The sequence below is a fragment of the Propithecus coquereli genome, unplaced genomic scaffold (assembly GCF_000956105.1).
Source record: "Propithecus coquereli isolate 6110/MARCELLA unplaced genomic scaffold, Pcoq_1.0 Scaffold473, whole genome shotgun sequence".
Lineage (NCBI taxonomy): Eukaryota > Metazoa > Chordata > Mammalia > Primates > Indriidae > Propithecus > Propithecus coquereli.
The window spans coordinates 2,040,186-2,060,108 of NW_012150541.1; the positions used below are offsets into that span (position 1 = coordinate 2,040,186).

The following is a 19,923-nucleotide window of genomic DNA, read 5'->3' on the forward strand; positions in this document are numbered from 1 at the left end:
TTGCTACAATAGGAAGTGTGTACAAAATACTATTGTGGAGGTATTGACTTGGGGCTGGTTTTAACTCTTTGGAGGCCACTTCACTAAGGAGGTGATATTTGCTCTGGGTCTTTAAAAGTGGATAAAGAAGACAGCAAGATGGGTGTGAAACCCTTCAGTGCTAAGGAGTTTTGACTTTATCTTACTGAAATTTGGGGCCAGAGACAGTTTTCATGCAGCAGAATGGCGCGTTCAGGTCTGTGCTTTAGAAGGGGTCTCTGACAGCAGAATGGAAGGAAGATTGGTGGACGGAAGATGGGAAGATCTGAGGGGCCCATTGTAGTTGATGGAGGTGATGCCTACACAAGTGGGCCCTGGAAGGGACAGTGACTGGCCAGGATCGAGAGCACTTGAGGAGTCATAGGAGACACTGGGCTTAGAGGATGAGGGGAGGTATCACCAACAGGGCTTTCCCTGCCCCTTAGGACTTCGGGTGGACAACGTGTTCCTCTGTGGTGCCGTTAAGGAGCAGTTATTTGGAAGGCAGAGGAGAGGAGCCGTTGCAGGTCTGTGTTGAGCTTGCAGTGGGACAGCCGAGTGAGGGTGCTCAGTAGGCAGGTGGGTGTCTGCGAACCTGGATTCCAGGACAAAGACAGAGGCCAAAAGTGAACATCTGAGGATCAGCCCCATATGGAAGTGATAGGTGGTGCCATGAATTCACACTTGACTTGGTTTTCCCTTCTCCCCCCACCCAAGATCTCCTCTAAAATGTGTCTTCAGACTTAGCACCAAGCTGTCTCCACAGTGTAGACTGTCACTGCAAACAGGAACAGGAAAGGGAGACCCTAGAAATACTGCGGCGGCCGGCCCGAGTCTTTCACGTGCCCGTTGTCTGCGCTGGGGAGTGGCACTTGTCTAGACAGACGTCTCTAGACTGTGTAAGACAAGCTTCCAAAGTTTTAATGGTAATAGTTTCGTGTTTTCTGTTTCAGTCTCCCTTACTAATTTTCTTTGTCTTGGGCATTTTTCCCTATGTTCTCCTTTGGGAGGAAATGTGGTAAGAGGGAAGAAGAAAGAGGAGATGAGATGGAGTCCAACAGCTGGCAGGGCTGTTCGAGACTTAACTGCGAAAGCGGAAGGCCGCAGATCCAGGCGTCGTAGGAAGCAGCCTGGGCAGAAGGGCTCCGGGGCCTTAACACTTGTTGTCTCCATTCGGTGCGAGACTATCTTCTGTTCTCTGTGACTGACGTGTGTGCAGGGGCAGTGTCTTCTGTTCTTCCTTCTCATTTTCCCAGGAAGTAACAAGACAGGGGCAAGTGCTCCGTCCCTCCCTGTTGCCCTCATTCCCTCCTCCCCGTGGAGCTGTCTCTTTAGGGGAAGGGAGGTGGGAGGAGAGACAGAGCCTGACAACCCTGGTCCCTGCTAATGAGAAGAGGCTGGAGCCCTGCCTTGGAAAGGCAGTGAGGCTGGTCCTGCGGCCTTCCTGTCAGTACTGAGCGGGACTCACCTGCTCCCTCCCCCACAGAGTCCTCTAAGCCATGGTGTCGACAGCCCACCTTCCCCAAGATGGGTCCCAGGGCTTCGGCCGGCAGGGGAGGTTAGACAGCGCAGGAAGCCTCACGTCTGCCCAGCCCTAAGCTCGTGTCCCTTGCAGACTGTACCAGAAGCCCCTTTTCTGGAGGTCATTAAGCCGGTGACGTATTTTGATCTTCATCTGACTCCTTGAATTTATCTTCAGTGGGTGAAGCACCTGGAAGATAGATTAATCGGCACCCCCAAACCTCCAGAAACAACCAGCACATGCTACTTTCATAATTAGAGAAGTCATGACTTTTCTTTTAATCCACAGCTACCTTCTCCTGTTCCTTCAAATGCCCTTTTGGGCTGTTAGCCGTGTTACCGTAAAGATACGGAGCGAACAGTCTTGTTCGCTAAATAAAAGCCACAGCCCCAAACAGCTGACCCTTCCGGCAGGAACCCCTTAAGGAGAATCCCAGGCCTTGTGTTGTTTTTCATGGTGAGGGACAGATGCAGCTTTTGGGGTTTTGTTTTATTGAATCCGTCTGGAAAACAAAAAGAAATTTGCTGACTCATCTCCTTATCCTCTAAAGTCAGCACACAATGCACTTTCCTAAGTTAAAATTATATGTAAAATAAGAACCACTTTTTATTAGCCATAGTGCCTTTTTTTTTTTTAATTTCTCAACAGTGAGTGTGAGCTGGTTGACTCAGAATAGTGGCTGATTTTAATTTTGGAGTTGATCGCTTGTTTTTTCTCTCGATTGTCCTAATGGATGAAATATTTGTAACTTTGTCCTTTGCTGGCCACATCTAAGGGAGGATTGTGTTTTATATTGTTACATTTAATAAGGCTTTCAGAAGACAATACAATATGCATGACATTTGTGCTACTTACATCCCAAAAACTGACTCTGGGGAAAGCTGGAACAGCCCCCCAAAAAGGCTAAATGTTGTCGTGCTTTGCTGGAAGTGCACTCATCTGTCTCAGGCACGTTGTCATCCGAGCACCTTTGCCACGCGAGACACCGTGACCACCACCGAGAATATAGCAAGGACTGTGGACAGACGAGGGGGTCCACGTGCCGCTGGAGGGAGACGCGTGGTTATCCAGTTAATCGCAAATGTGACTGACATCTGGGCTGAGTGCACCAAGGGAAGGGCTGGTCGGATGGATCGCGAAGGCTTCGTGGAGGAAGGAACCTGTGAACCAACCTAGGAGAAGGAAGCGCATACGGCTGGTGCAGAGTTTTACTTGGGGCTGAGGAAGTGTTCGGGCATTGACAGAGATCGGACAGTGCAGGGTTTGAACACTGTGGTGATAAACTTGGTCACAATAAAGGAAAGACAAGAAACCATTAAGAGGTCTCAACGTAGCAGGTGTCAGGACCATGTTTGGGCTTTAAAAAGCCCCCACTAGCTGCAGCATGAAGGAATGGTCAGAGCAAGAGGGGACTTCAGGATCAAGCAGGTGACTCTTATGGAAGAATCTGAAGCCCAGGTGAGAGGACATGGCCTAGGATGCCAGGTGCATGGAGACAAGCAGCCGTGACCCGCAGATGTGAGCACTTCCCACTCGTTGTCTGTGTTTCTTGCTGGAAAACAAGCGGGAGAGCATTTGCTGTGATAGTTGTCGAAGGGACCAGTGGATGTTAAGTGAGGCTGGACCGTCAGGTAGGATTGGAATCCAATTCTTCAGCCAAAGTTTGGGTGGCATCTCATCCATTTCCATGGCATCTATTGGCCATCAAAAAGGAATAGGATCTTCTACAATTGGCTTGGACTAAATGTCACGGCAGTGGATACGAGGGAGTCGACCCCAACCCATTCCAGTTACAGAGTATCTGAAAAGGATGGAAAGAGGATTCTGGGGGGAGGAGGGAAGCCAGAGATCATTCACCTCTCGTACGTGTGCCAAGTATGAGCAAGGCCCATTGTCATGTTCTCAGAAAACAATTTAAAGTGGATTGGCTGTTCCCACTGGCACTGTACTGAACACATACCCAACTCACCGACTCTTCCTGCTTTGCCTCCCCTCACCCGGCACGGACGCCTTCTCCCCTCAGGTCTTCCCCCACGTCCTTCGTGGCACGTCTTACACGCGCCCTGTCCTTGTCCACTGTCGCGTGGCTGCGCCGGCCCAGGTCCTCCCTTCCACAGCTGGGGGAGGTTTCAGCCCCTGACTTTCTTCCTGCTTGCAGTCTCACCTAGTTTTAATCCAGACCCTCCTCCTGCCTGAACAATCCTCCCAACACATCTGTTTATGCCACAAATGTGCATTTGTATTTTGATCCTCCCAAATCAACAGCTTCCCCCAGTGCCGCCTCAGTCAAGTTCAAAGTTCTTAGATCAGTATTCACATCCCAGTGATGACACAGCCTACCTTTTCACGCATGCATTCATTCATCCGTTCCTTCCTTCACATGCTCACTCAACAAACATGTGAGTGCCCGATATGAATAGGGCTAACGCTGAGTAAACTTCAACAATAGGCAAGGTGCTGTGCACAGCACTTTTCATACATTTTGTTGTTTGGTCCTCACCGTAGGTCAATTTTTCCTATTTTTGTACCCAGATGAGGAAACTGAATATAGAGGGGCTAAGTAGGTCAAGCCCACAGCTAATAAGGATTCAGACTCTCAGAATCTGACTCTAGTGTCTGAGCCCCTAGTCTACGGCTGTACCACCCTGCCTGTGCCGGATCCCCTCTGACCCGGGAGCTGAGCAGGGCTGGGCCTGGCTGGTACTGGGACTGGAGAATCTTGAGTGCCTAACACTGTGATTTGCTGCCTGGAGCAAAGCTCTGATGTGTCTCTTACACGGCTCTGGCCGTGGTGCTTGTTGTGATGGCATTAGTCTATTAAACTGCAGCGAGGTTGATTAGGGAAACAGACAGGCATGCATTTACCAAAGGGAGACACCCAGAAAATGCTTCTCGGGAAAGCAGAGGTGTTTGGCTGAACCGAAGTCCTGGAATGTGGGGAGAGGAGAGGAGAGGCCAGAACAGGCCTCTGGGAATTCGCTAACCACACACTTGGAGGCCCAAGTGAACTCAGCCAGGGAAGGTCCCACGCTTTGTGGCAAGGCTACAGAAGGGAGGACACGGCCCCTGTCCTCGGGGAACATGCAGTCTAACAACAGATGATTCAACGTGTCTCTGACAAAAATGTTTCAAGAGCCAAACAATGGAAGAGCCAACCCCATGCTCCCAGAGGAACTCCAGGTTTGGGTGACCTTCCCAAAAGTTGTCGGGAAAGGCCAGGCTCTGAGACAGACCACCGGTCTGGAGGCAGGATATGTGGAAGTTAGGATCACAAGCCGTGGAGTCAGACTGCCCGAGTCAGATCCCAGCAAGCACGGAACCGGCCTGTGTGATGAGAAGGCGAAGCAGTCAGACGCCAGGCCAGGCGCGCAGTCAGGCCTTTGGGAAAGTGAGCGGGCACAGCCGCTGCTGTGCTGACGGTCATTTGACAGCAATTCGTGCCACACTGTACCGCGTGCGCCTTCTGAGTGCCTCGTAGGTCCTGATCACAGGTGAGAAAGTGGGTGGGCTGTGCCCAAGAGCAAGGTGGAGGAATGTGCTGATGATTGTGTGTCTCCGTCACACAGCACCTGACGCGAACAGGGTCTTCCGGCCCCTGCCCCGCCAGCTCCCTCCTGTCCCCTTCACACAACAGCCAGGAAGATTTGGAGCTGGGAGTTCGCGACAAATGAGAAAGTATAAGCGAATAACACTCCCTTCTCTCTAATGGGCCAGTTTCTCTCACACACACCCATTCATTCTTTCAGCAAAAATACACCCAGCTAGGGTTCGGTGTGGAGGAAGATAGCAGGGAGAAAATAGAGCTTACGGCATAATGGGGTTGAAATATTTGTGTTCTTATTGCAGATTTGTAGCACAGCCTTACATTTTATGAATTGCTTCTCTGTGTCATACTTAGTTGATCTATTAAACCCGGAGGAAATAAGTGCCAGTCCCGTTTTACAGATTAAAAACCGAGACTCCAAGTCTCAGCCCCAAGACTTCCAACTCCAGCTCATCCAGTGGTCTCACTAGTGCAGACAGGCTGCTTCCAGGCTGGTTTGCAGGGAGGTCCCAAAGAGCTCACATGTGATTCCTTGAGCCTGTGTCCTGCACTGCAGAATCCAGCGCAGCAAAGCAACGCGAGTGGCCCCTGAGGTCACTTCTTTATGGTCTCCTATCCAGACATGGTTCTCATCAGGGATGTGGGAGCAGAGACAGCCCTGGGGGAACGGGTGTGGTGATTTATTTCTCAACGATGCTGCCCTGCACATTCTCAGGGCTAAGCACACCATGGCCCAGTCACAGAAACAGAGCTGCACTGTCACTTCTTGCTCTTCTGGAATGCGCTGTCACCTTGCTTTAGTCTTCAAGCAAACACGTGGCATGTGGGGGCTTGGTGTTCCGTACAAGGGAGCAAAGGCCTAAACACAGTCATGCTGATAACAGACACGCACATGCATGCATACGCATGGCCTTGCACACACACACACACACACATACATATATATACACATACCCGTATACACACATATACACATGCACACGTACATGCACACACACTAACCCTCAGAGCCCTCCTATTTGCAGACTTTTCTCTGAGACTGGAAATGACTTTACTTTGTTATGAGTCCACAGTGACATCATACTCAAGAAAAACATTCTGCCCAAGTATAGATTTTAGGTGGTAGCTTGGTAGCTTTTCATCTCAAAAAGAGAGAGAAACTCATGCGGGCATGTGCTCCTGGCCACAGGGTATGGAGGGAGGCCAGTGGCCTAGAGTCGAGCGCCTGCCTAGGCTACTGCTGTCGCTCTCACCGCCCTTAACTGACTCTGTGAGCTTCGATGCTCATTCGGGCTTCAGTCTTTGCATCTGTTCAGGGAAGCGGCTGGCTTAAAGAGAAGGGTTGGCCTTAGATGGCCCAAAGCTTCTTTCCAGCTATAACATTTTGTGATTCAAGCCCTAAATCAAGATGGTCTGGCATGTTGCATATGGTGGTGGGTCGGGGGAGGTCCTACAAAGTTCCCCAAAGAAAGCATTGAAAATAATTTTCACTCAGCATACTCTCTAACAGACTTTGTCTGCTAGCAGTCCTTTTTAATTATAACGTCAAGCCATTTTTCTTACCACATTAGCATATAAAATTCCTTTCTTTCTGGTCCACTGAGAGTTGGCTAACAGAAGTTTGATTTTACTTCCCACATGGCATAGAGTTGAGGGGCGCCAACTTTCAAGTTCAAGAGTTCTTACTCCATCTTCCTCTTACCCACTATTATGTTTGATTGATAGTGTTTAACAGAAGGAAAATTTATTTTACTGGAGTGGGGAAATGCATTAGGTTAAGTAATAAGTCTGTAAAATACATGGTTAGAGGTTTCGAGAAGGAAAAGATGTAATTTTGTGGTTATGCATGTTTGGGACTCTTTTCTATGTTATGTTTTGTCGGGAGAAGCAGAATGTATCGGATCAGCGGAACTAGGCAAAGACGACTGTCCCAGCAGGACAGTGTCTTATTTAGCGACGTCTTTAGAGACACGAGCATGAGGAAAAGAAAGAGGCCATACAGTTTGACACCCTTGAGGCAATCACAGAGAGGAAAGGGGATGCCCTCTGGGAAAGTCTGGGTAGGGCTGAGCCATAGGCCTCGGGTCCCTGGGGCACGAGACCGTCTAAGGCACGACAGCCGCCTGCTGTGTGTCTCCCTGGTGTAGCACTTCCAGATCTAACAAGCCAGGTGTTTGCGAGCCCCCAACACCTGGCTGGTTCCTGCCTCTCAGCGTCAGTGCACAGAGGCAACCTGGACCTCGGATACGGGCCACACAGTGACCTGGAGACTGTCCCAAGTGGGCACTGCTGGTGATGCGGCCTGTGCCCTTCTCCCTGCCTCAGTCACTGCCTAAGAGGGCCAGACCCCCCAGGGCGGTCGGAGAACACATCTCCTCCACTGCCTGTGATTGAATTTCCCAGCCAAATGCATGTCACGGTGTGACTACTTGTCTTCCCGAGCTGTGAAATTATCTGTACAATCACTTACATTATAAAAACTAAATCACTTTTGTTTAAACATTCAATGAGTCATATTGAAAAAAATAAAATTTCATGAAATTGTAATTGTCCTAGAGAATCTGGAATTTGGAGTTGTAGTAATTAACGATTATGCTTAGTAATCTAGGAAGTTAATCACTGTCAGGAGTGAGCAATGGTCTTGTTAGCTAACGCTCTGAAGGTGAGTCAAAAATGTGTTAAAGTCGAAAAGTAAGTTGTTAATGCTAGTGATGACTAAGAGAAGTGAGACTGTTTAAGGAACGGTTTGCGAGAGCTAAAATCCAACCCTTCTCCTCTTTATAAGCACGATTTCGACCAAGCTGTTGAACTGGGAATTAATTTGATGCTAATTTGTTCTCGTCTCATGCTTTGATGAGCTTACATTTCTGTGTATTTAATTTGAAAGTACATTTGATAAATAATCTATTAAAAATAAATTGAGATTGAGAATAAATGAGTTTGAAATTTCAGAGGTCAGTAATTAGGATTATTGTTACCATTTGATTTTTAATTTTTTAGCCAGTATTTAGCCGCCCATAGCAGCATTTCACATTTCTCTAAAATGGGGTAAATTCTACAACACACGGGACCCCAAGGATCTGTAATAGTCGAAACCCAGGCAGCCAAAACTCTCACAGCAGCCGCCAACCTTTCACTTTCTGAGTCATCTTCAGCTTTGACGAGGCTGCCGTGTGCCCGGGCTGCAATCCCCATGCTCTGCAGTGGGGCCTGGGAGGGGGCCAGGACCCCTCCAACATCTGGGGCATTACAGTCCAATTATGTGATCCCTGCATGGTCGGGGAATTATCGTCATGCCTCTTCTAAGTACCCAACTGTTCTCTAGAGGGAGGGGACCCTGAGACTGTCCAAAATTTATTTCACACCAAGGTTAAAGAGGCAAGCTGGCGGCAAGGTCTGCCCTCCCTGATGGCCCAGGTGGATGCCTAAAGTGGCTGGCTGGGCGGCCTGTCCCTGCCCCCGTAGGATGCTCCCCAGGCATCCTTTCCTAAGCCACATGTTACTGTAGAGGGCAGCTTCCCCAGGGAAGAACAGGGTGCTGTGAGTGCTACGCTCCTGCACCTGAATCTTCCAGCCGAGCAGAACCAGCCCTGTCCCTGAGCCGCCACTCCCTCCCCAGGGCCCCCTGCCTTTACACATTGCTTTCCCTCTGCAGGCCACTCTCCTTCCCGTGGACACCTAGCCATCCCACTCCTCAGTGTCATATAGGGGATCCAGAAAAGAGCCTACATGCAGTGAGCTGTGATGACGCCGCTGCCCTCTAGCCCAGGCGACAGAGCAAGACCCTGTCTCCAAGAAGAAAAAGAGGAAAAAAAAAAAGCCTACAATACTATCATTTTTTTTTGCCATTAATATGATTAATAACATGGAAAATCCAAGATATGCTATGAACTATTAAACCGATAAGATGACCCAGCAACAGTGTCTGATACAAGATCAACTTAAAACCAAAAGCTTTCCTTTACATTAAAAATAGCCATGTATATGACATAATGGGAAGAAAGATCCTATTCATAGCAACAAATCTATACAATACCTATACATAAGCTCAGCAAACATTTTCCAATAGTCACATGGGAAAAAAAAAACTAAAACTAGACTGAAGGACGTAAAATTGACTGTATTAAAAGGAAACACCTGCCACATACATGAATAGGAATACTCCTTATTGTGGAGAGAGAAGTTCTTCCCAAATTGACCTGTGCCTTCAGTGTAGTACAAGCTGAAATCTCAACGGATTATCATGGAGCTTAAAATTTGATGCTAAAATTCATCTGAAAGAGAAAATAGGCAGTAATAGCCTAGAAACTTTTAGGAAAAGAACAGTACCAAAAGAGAACTTGCTCTTGATAAGGTTGTCAAGACAACTAAATGAGGGAAAGAATAGTTGCTTCAACAAATGATTCTGGAACAATTAGATGTCCATGTGCAGAAGATTGAAGTTGGACTTCTAGATTAAGCTGTATATAAAAATTAATTCAATATGCATTAAAGTTCTAAATGTAAGAGCTAAACTTATAAAACTCTTAAAACATAGGTATAAAACTTCATGACGTGTTTAGAGTTAGGTAATAGTTTCTTGATAGGGCCCCTGAAGTATAAGCAACCGAAGAAAAAAGTAGGTATATTAGATCTCATCAGAATTAAAAACTTTGTGCTTCAAAAGACCCAATCAAGAAAGTGAAAAGACAACCCACAAGATGGGAGAAAATAATTACAAATCATATATCTGATAATGGCCTTGTATCCAGAATATGTAAAGAACTCTTCCAACTCAACAATAAGACAGTAACCCAATAAAAAATAGACAAAGGATTTGAATAGATATTTCTTCAAAGGAGATGTACAAATGGACAATGAGCACATGAGAAGATGCTCAGCGTCATCAGTCATTAAGAAAATTTAAATCAAAACTGCATCGAAATACCACTTCACATCCACCAGGGTGGCTATAATCGAAGGATAAACAATAACAAGTGTTGGTGAGAACATGAAGTTGGAACTCTCGTGGATTGCTCATGGGAATGTAAAGTGGTCCAGCTGCTACAGAAAGTAGTTAAACATAAAGTTGCTGTATGATCCAGCAATTTCGCTTGTGTATATATATGCCCATTTATCGCTTGTGCTATATATTCAAGAGAACTGAAAACATACTTCCACACAAAATCTTACACACCAGTGTTCCCAGCAGCATTACTCATAATCATCAAGAAGTAGAAACAACTCATATATTTATTAACTGACCAATGGAGAAGCAAAAAGGAGTCTTATCCACACAGCAGAAGGTGATTCAGCCGTAAAAAGGGGTGAAATTCTCATGCACGCTACAGCATTAATGAACTTGGAAACATCATGCTGAGTGAAGTCAGTCACAAAAGGCACATATTTTATGGTTCCATTTGTATGAGATGAACAGAATGGGCAAATGCATCGACATAAAAAGTAGATTTGTAGCTGCCAGAGGCTGGAAGGTGGGGAATGGGGAATGGGAAATGAATCCTAATGAACATGGGGTTCTTTATGGGGTGATAGAAATGCTTTGGAATCACAGTGGTGATGGGTGCCCAACAATGTGAATATACTAAAACCCACTGATTGTATGCACTAAAAATGTGACTTTTATGATATATGCATTTAATCTTGATATTGGATGGAGCAAGTTGTTTTTTAAAATTAAGTGTAGTATAGAACAACAGTAACTGGAACAGTGTGGAATTGGCACAGGAGCAGATAAACAGGTGTCTGTCTCAGTGTCGAGCACAGACAGTGCCAAGTGGAGCCACAAACATATCGTCCGTCTTGAGTATATGTCAAGGTAGCACAGCCCATCAGCGAGAAAAGAAGTAGCGGTAGAGCTCAGCCAGTTCTTATTCGTAGGAGAAAGTTGGCATCTACCCTCACACTTCCATGACAATAAATTCCAGGTAGATTAAAGAGCTCATTGTACGATTATAAAAATAGAAGAAAATAAAGGACATATTTGTGACTTGAAAAAAGCCACTTTAAGTTATGTACAAAATGCATAAAGAGAAACATGGATACATGTAAATTTATAAAAATCAGAGACTCTGAACCAAAGCTATCACAAACAATGTTAAAAGACATTTCCCACATGACAATAGGCAAAGTATTACTATCCTGAATATATAAAGAACTTCTAAAACAAATAAGAAAAAGCCAAACAAAATAATAAACGTCCCTACAGCCCTCCCATCACCATACTTTTGTTGACTTTCAGATGATCCCGGAATTTTGTCCTCTACTTTGTGACAAAGAGATGATCTTAGCCTTTTTCTCCTGGTGTTACCTTCTTTCCTCCATCACTCGATTCCACGAGTGATGGTCCTTCTGCTCAGCACAGTCAGGCCTGCCTTCCTTGGGCAGAGCAACCGGACGCCAAGCCCTGCCCGGGAAAGGGAGTTACCGTCGTCACGAGTGACGGAGCCGTGTGCTAAGGCGGGCACAGTGGGGACAGCCTGCACCCTGAGCAACCACTTCTCCCTCCCCTTAGAAGACGCAGCCCTTTCCCTGCGGGGACCCCACACGCAGCTGGCATTCAGGGGACCTGAGCGAGGAGCACTGAGCATATACAGCCCTTTCTTGCCAGTCGGCCACTTAATTGGGGCTGCAGCGTAACCTTTGTTCAACAGTGAAATTAACCTTGATTCTGGGCAGAAGGAAGTGTCCGTGCTGTGGTTTCTTTTTGGAAGCAGTGACGTTAGGAAAGACTAGAATACCGAGGCATGTCACACGGGAATTTTTGTCTTAGAAGACCTTCCTATTTTTCTTTTCCACTGAGATAGACTTTCAGCTCTGAGCCTGGTAATTCAGTGAGGTCCCTTCCCTCTTTCTTCATCCCCCCCCCACCTCCTCTCACCTGCTTTCCCGTTTTCATAAGCCGCCCATTCAGGCCTCGTTTTATTACGTCTCACAGTGTGCTTAAATACCCCCCGCAGTTCCTCATCTCATTACAAAAGACGATTTACACGAGGGTGAAATGGTGATGTCAGTGTGATCTGTCCTGCTGCCGGAGTTTGTGAAACGTTCTGCGTCAGGGTCTGGGCTTTCTCCTAGGGTGTCGGAGAGACACCAGTGGAACTGGGGTGCATTTTAACGCCCAATTGCTAATCTCTAAGTAAATCAGATATCCCTGCCCTGGATCCTGGCTGGGTCACGTTGGGCTTTGGGTTAAATATTAAGACTGCTAGCGCAGTATTTCACGTACAAGGAAATTCTGTAGCTAAAAATGCATGAAGAGGATTGGAGACAGGTGATTTTTTATAAGTGAGCAAAAAGATGTTATTACTGAACTGGCTTTCTCCCCTCCTCCCCTTTAGGGTCATTGTTACTACCACGGACACGTGCAAGGATATTCTGATTCGATGGTCAGCCTCAGCACTTGCTCTGGTCTCAGGTAAGTGGCCGTGATCGTGGCAGCTCCAGTTTTAAGCACAGCTCCTGCAGACAAGCTCTGTCTTTCCTATTCGCAGTGGAGCGCCGGGAGTTAGTGACGCGGCACAGCCGCAGCTGCACCTGGGCGAGGAGGCCCTGGCTCGGCTGCTCGCGAGAGCATGGCCGCCCGGGGTGTTGGCTTCTCGTCCACGGGCCCACTTTGAGTGTCTTTCTCAGGCCCGGTGAGCTGGCTAAGTTTTGGCACCCAAGCATTTTGCAAATTATCTTTCATTTATGTGGCGCTGATGCTTAGTAATTCCCAGTGTTAAAAGATAGGGCATTAGGCGGTAATGTTGAAGCTACTGGTTTAACAAAAATTTAGCAGAGCCTCCTCTCGTTAGGAAACAAAAGAACTGATTTAACAATAACCACGGTGAATTGAATGCAGGCGTGGATTGGTAGGGGTTTCGCTACTCTGCTGTGGGCACAGCGTAAGAAGCAATTACTCTGCGTTGCTGGACAAGCCAACGCTGGGCTTCACTCACGGCCCCTTCCTCCCAAATGACAGCTATTAGCCATCAGGTGGCTCTGTGTGCTCCCCAGGAAAACCATCTTGCATGACAAATTTCCAGCTGCTTCAGCCTTTTTGCTGGATTTATTTACTGAGTTTGTGAACTAACCACTTGTATGCTCCAAGTCCTGGGTGGCTTTGTCACCCGGTACCAGGGTGTGGTTCTGTGGGAGGGGAGCTCTGGAAGATTGTACCAGCTTGGGTTAGAGAGCGGGGTTGCGTTCCGTACGTGGGCAGTAACTGTGACATCTCTGTGAGTTCTGCATGGGATTGTGGAGAGTGAGAACGAACACACACACACACACACACACCCCACACCCCACACCCCACCCCTGCCAGTTTGTTCTTCAAAGTAGCTGCCTTAATTTCCACTCCAGCTGGCAGAGAATGGGAGTCCTGTTCCCTCGCTTCTTCCCCAGTGCGTGGTATACCTGATTTATTGTGAAGTCTTTGCCATCGGGATCCAACGATATATATGCGAGGCTGTTCCTATTTCCCCTGCACACCCCTCCAGCCCGACTCAGGTAGAAATGCAGGCGGGGTATACCCCTCCCATCTTTCCTCTCACTCCCATGCACGTAAACACATGGTCAGGGACTGGGCTGTGTGTTTGTCTATTTCTGTAAAAATAAAGTCACATCATACACATCACTCTACAGCTTGCTTTGGTCACCTGACCCTGTTCCTCCACGTCAGTAAATATAGACCAAAGTCATTGAGTGACCACTCGCACACTCACACACAACTTCTGCATACCTGCGTTATTTCCAAAAAGTATTTTTGATATCCCATTTATATAATGCTGCTGAACTTTAAAATGTGTGCTAATCTGGGACATGCCCAGGGGGGGCAGGAGTCTTGTCGTTTGAATTTGTTTCTCCAGTTACTCATTCAATAAGCTTTCCTTGAGCGCTTCCTCAGTGCCAGCACTGTCCCAGGGTCTGGGGACACGACACTGAGCAACACGTGTTCCTCCTGGAACACGTCCCAGTGGAGGGAACAGAAGACAGACAGAGGCTAAGACACTTGATGTGGCGCGGGGAGGTAGAACTGGGCTTGAGGATGGGAAAGGCAGTGGGTGGTCAGGGAGGCTCTGAAGACATGAGGTGAGGCCTTCAGACGTCTGCAGGAAGCGCATTCGGCAGAGGGAACGGTATGTGCAAAGCCCCTGAAGCGGGAAAATGCCTGGGGCGTTCACAGAGCAGCAAGGTGGCCCGCGTGGCTACAGTGGGGAGGGTGGGGGCAGTGGAAGGAGATGAGGGCAGAGGGGAGGTGGAAAGGAGGCTCAGGAAGGGTCTTGAAGGTGATCAGATGTCCTTCAGCCCCTCCGCTATCATGGGCGCCAGGGGAGCTTTGAGCCAACATGACATGGTCTGGCTTGACACTCCTGCGGGGTCGCTCAGCTGCCAGGCTGGAAATGGGCGGGGGGGATGTGCACAGGGGCACGGGCCCAGCCAGGCGCCTTCGCGGCATCCCGGTGAGCGATGGCGGTGCCTGGATGAAGGTGGCATCTGTGGACAAGCAAGCGTCTAGAAACACTGTGAAAAGGGGAGGCTGGCGACTCTGGCTTTTGCTGGTGATCCGCGTCTCAGACTCACTGCGCCGAGGCAGCGTGGGGCACAAACACGTGAAAGGACCGAGTTCCTGCTCCCGAAGTAATTGCTGAGGAACACGTGGGGACATCCACCGCCGCCAGGTAGGGTCTCCAGGGCACACACAGGCCCCATGTGCATGGTGGATGCTCAGGAGAAGCTGGCGGAGGGGAGAGAGGTTGGAAGTGAGAGTTTGGAGCAAAGAAGACAGCTGGTGAGCATCGGGGAGCCGAGGGACGGGAGGAGATTTAAACGATGAAGCAGCATCTTGAGCGGCTGCCGGGACGTGTTGCCGGTGGGGTCGGCAAGGTCTCCGCTGGGGGAAGGTGAGAGGACTGTTGAGGAAGAGGTTCGGGTGGGAGGATTTGAGGGTGGACTGTGAGTCCCAAGCACACCGTGGGAAGGGCTGGAGACAAAGGGGGTACGGCTGGGGGAAGTCAGGATCGGAGAGTGGCAGGGCCGAGGCTTCGGTGTTCATGGAAGAGCAGTGCTCCGAGAGGGCATGGAGGAGCAGGGCGGGGATGGGATGGGCTCAGACCTGGTAGTGTCCAGGGTGAAGGTGAGTGACTGATTCAGCGTGGGTATTCTGGGCCCCCTGGATAGCTGTTCTCACCCCGGAGCCTGATAGCCGGGACAGTGAGCTAGCCGTGGGCCAGTGGACTAGACACTGCACCTCTCTGAGCCCATCTCCTTGGTGCAAAATGAAGATGAATTCTCTAGCTGAGAGGGTGGTTTTGAAAATAAATGCGGTAAGCTGTGGGAAAGCCCAGCCGTGGGCCCACCCGTGGTGAGCAGCCAATCGAAAACCGTCAGCCTCTTGAGACGGTCTCATATTCCCTGGTTCTGGGGCTGGGGCTGGACCAGTCGGGAGGTGTGTTCTGCTGCACTCCTGGGTTCATTCTGTGCAAACGCTGCTACTCCTGAGGGAACTAAAGGAGACACAAGGCCATGGAGGTAAGGACCACACACCTGGGAAGTGAAAACCCATACTTCACTGTTAGGCTTATCTGGGGCCTGGAAGATGGACCTCTTTGTTTAAAGGCCACGTATTGAAGGCTGGGTATTTTCTGCTTTCAATTTAATATTAAGGTCAATGCATGCAAAGAAAAGAAAAGCTAATTCAAACAAGCTTAAAGAAAAACAAAATAACAGTGGGGTTGACTTATGCTACTGAAAAGTCCCAGGGATGGCTTCAGGCATGGATGGATCCAGGGTCCCAATTATCAGAATCCGTTTTCTTTCTGCCTCTAGCCTCGACTTTCCTCTCTGTTAGTTTCATCCTCAGGCACTGTCTTAGCTTGGGCTGCCTTGACAAAATACCTTAGCCTGGTGGGCTTAAACAATAGAAATTTATTTCTCACTGTTCTGGAGACCGAGGTACTGACAAGACAGATTTCCTTCCAAGTCCTCCTCTCTTCCCTTGTCATCATCTTGCTTTGCACTCACATGGCCTGTGTGCGTACATGGAGAGAAGCAGCTCTGGTGACTCTGATAAGGGCACTTATCCCATCATGGGGGTTCCACCCTCGTGACCTCATCTGAACCTACTCAGTTCCGAAGGCCTCATCCCCTAACACCATCACGTTGGCGGTTAGGGCTTCAACATGTGAATTTAGGGGGTACATAAACATTTAGGTCATTATAGGCACAGTTTTGTCTTGGGGGTTGTGTTGGTAGCAAAGGCGGTGCCAGCAGCATGAGGCTTCCCTCCTCCGAAAGCAAGTACAATAACGAGGGCCTCTCTTTCAAGCTCGGCCGAGGTCCCCTAAGCCCACCTTGGTGGCTCTGACTGAGTCACTGGCCCATCCCTGAAATGATCACGGTGGCCAGTGCGGAGTGCACTGCTCTGGTTCGCTAGGTTATGAGCCTGCACCCTGCGCCAGGCCGAGGGGAAACTGCCCTCATGGCCCAGAGTCGGGGAGCAGGGAACGGGTGAATGGTCCAAAGAACAGTGTGACCTTTTGCCAGAAAAAGGACAGATACGAGCCAGGGATGCTTGGAAACAAACAGGCCTCGTCCACCAGTGGTTGTGAGGGTGTTCTAAGTCGTCAAAACTGAGACTGGCCATAAATGGGGACATCCAGGATGGGCCGGATAATTTTCAGGTGATTTTTCTAGGGATGTCAAATTCTTGATGGGTAAAGAGAAAAGGGGTATCTACAAGATGTTCCTAGTAGCTCCTTTTTACGTTAAATAAAACAATTTATAGACATTAATGATATTAACTCATTAGAGGAACAACTGGGTAGAGTATCCCAGAGTAACATTCAAACAGGACGCATCTGCCTGCAGTGCGTGGCCGCGCCGCTCAGTCACCACTCTCCCGCTTTCCGCCTGGGTCTGCCCTGCCGCCACCTGTGCCAGGCATGCTGCCTTAGACCCGCAGCCCCCCACAAAGGCGCAAGTAGCCATCAGGGGCCCCGGTTCCTCCCACACAGCGCGTGAGCCTCGCTGGCCAGACACTGCGGCGTCTGAGTCTCAGGGTCCCGCCTGCAGCACCTGCTCAAGCTCCCTCCCCAGCACCTGGCCCGGACCCATCCTTCGGCAAAGGGGAACACTGTGAAACCCTGTGGCTAGGATTTCAGGAAGAGCCAGAGGAGTAAGTGCCGCACCCGTCTGGTGTCGACCACCAGGAGGGAGTGGGAACGGTGTCCCGGAACACTGTGTGGGTCCAACAAAACCCCTCACTGTGGTGCTCCTGAGGATTTTGACTTCCCAGATCTTTGTGCTGTTGTTACAAAAGCAGCAGACCATGCATCAACAGAGAAATTCCGGAGTTATGCAGTCAACTTTATGATCTTGCAAAATCAGAGTGGGGGAAAAGCTGTATTTGATCAACTGCTCACTGACAGAAGAATCCATTGAGGCTGGAAAAAAAGGAAAAAAATGCAACTATAGTAGCACCAGCCTGGCAGACATTAAGAAAGAAAATAGGGATTAAAAATTATGTTAAACATGGCACGCTCCAGAAACACATGGAGATCTAGGAAAGTGGAGGGAAACTGGAGTGTCCAAGGAGACACATTAATTAGAGCCCAACGGATTCTAGTTTTGCAGAGAAAATGCAGAGACAGAGCATCCTGTGTTGCTTCAAAAAGGCTGGACCAAAAATGGGCAGGCCAGGAAACCCCATCCCGGGTTAGAGAAGAGGTGGGGGAACCAAATACGAATACGTTGCCTTCGCCATCTGAAGCTTGAAGGAAAAAAGATAAGGGGAGAAAAAGGCGTAAAGGTCCCATAGAAACGGGGCGCAGAGAGGAAACAGCTCTCGAACAGAAGGAATGAAGTGCAAATGGAAAATAGGTCATAAAAATGAGCTCAGCCGTGGAGTTTCTCACTTTGAAACGACTCCAAGTCAAATGCGGAGCTCAAGCCGTGCACCGATTCTGTCCCGTATCATGTGTCCCCCACGGTGCTCAGGCCCCCGCTTTCCCTGCAGAGTTCACACGCTCCTCTCGCTTCTACGATCTGCTCTCACGGCTCCGTGCCGCTCATCCCTGCCGGTGAGCGAGCCCACGGGCGTCGCCATGAGCACCAGACACTCGCGGCACCGCGGGGCACAGACATCAGACTGTCGCGTGGATGGGGAGAGAATCCAGCGCTCAGCCCAGAGGAAGTTACCTACCGTACTTTGTCAGGGGACAGACGTCCAGCCCCTGCAGCATCAAAACAGCCACGTCCCTGTCTGTCTGCTCGCTGTGTTCATAAATGTCACGTTCCCCTCCCCTTCTCCCCGGCTGGGGCGTGAGCTCCTTGGGGATGAGGTTCTTTCACTCTCTCTGGTTCCCTTGCTCCGCCCTCTCAGCGCCCACGCCGACGACGTGAGGAGTCCTGTGGGCTTGTGCTGGAGTGAGCCACGAGTTTTCCCATCCCCTGCGGGGGTGGTGGTTAAAATTAGGCCTATTTTCTTAGGGAACCACCTGCTTTAACAGACTTGAGTGAAGCTCTCACTCACTACATGAGGAAACGGTATCTAGGGGTGTAGACTAGAGATTGGTTGTGATCATGGTGATTTCTGCTTTAAATGGGGTTGATCACACCTGAGCACAAGGTGTGCACGCACTCACACGAGTACGCACTCCGGGGGCGGGGGGGTGGCGACTGGCATAGGTCACGCTTTATTCCTCATCATTGTTACAATCTCTGCTTCCTGAGGGCAGGAGCGGGTGTGATTGCCACCGTCCGGCATAGCCACTGACTAAGGCTCAGGATTCGCAGCTGCCTGGGCCCGATGCTGCAGCTCGAAGCTCCTCCGCGTGCACATCCGAACGCCCAGCGCTGCTGGCACGCGGTTTTCACCTCGAGGTTGCCACCTCGCGAGCCCTCTGCCCTCCCCACGTTCACCAGCTCAGTCCCCTTCCCCGTCCCAGCTACAGAGGGAGACGCCTCTGCTGCCTTCACACCGAGCTTTTTGGTGTCCTCATGGAATGCTCACAGAAGCCGCGGGCATGTATTATGCTCCTCGGTTTACAGGTGAGCAGCAGAGACTGGGAAAGTGACTTTGTCACAGTCCCTCAGCAATGATGAGCAAAACTCCATCTTACACCGGGTCTGGCTGACTGGTTCTATATCTGCTCCACTAACCCTCTCGCGTAATTCGGATCCAACCACCTTTTTCAGTGCCCCCCTCCCCCGTCTTCCTCCCTGAGGGAGCCACTGAATTCCCACCACACTGTTTTCTAGCTGTTTCCAGAGCGTGCCCCACACTATGCCTTGCTGACTTCATCCCTCTGCCTGGGACACGCCTCTCCCCCCACCTCCCTTTGGCTTTGGAAAATCCACTCTCCCATCAAGGCCCAAATCAGATGATGCCTCCTCCATGAAGCCTGCCCTGGCCTCCCAACCACCTCCCACCCGGCTCAGCCACGCACTGTCATGTATTTTGCTCATACACTGCAGGTCCTGTAGTGTCGCAGGTGCTTCGTAAACACTTGTTTGCATCTGTCTCGAAAGCGCCTGTCCGTCCTTGCCTCATTCACAGTCGATTTCCGTACCTTGTTCCACCTCTGTCTACTGTGTCGTGAGAGACTTCAGGGTGGAGAAATCTCTGATACGTTCCTTGAGGCCCCTAGCTACAAGCTGGAGTTCCCAGCACTGGGCCTCAGATGTGAGAGACAGCACAAAATGCTTTTAAAAATTCAATCAAATAAAAAAAGATAGGAGTCTATTTAGTACACGTTATTGTCAATAATTGTCACAGTTTTGCATTGATTTTAATTGCGTAATATGAAGTTTACTGCACCAAATTCTACATAGTGAAAACAAATATAGCACAAAATGCAGG

At 49.3% G+C, this 19,923-nt stretch overlaps 1 protein-coding gene across 1 annotated transcript in view; it reads left to right on the forward strand.

Annotated features, from left to right (window-relative positions):
* ADAM12 (ADAM metallopeptidase domain 12) overlaps window positions 1–19,923 on the forward strand; it is a 307,846-nt gene that overhangs the window by 200,821 nt on the left and 87,102 nt on the right. Inside the window, exon 5 of the mRNA XM_012655353.1 lies at window positions 12,422–12,498. Coding sequence (XP_012510807.1) covers window positions 12,422–12,498 — 77 coding nt within the window. The remainder of the gene's footprint in view (window positions 1–12,421; window positions 12,499–19,923) is intronic.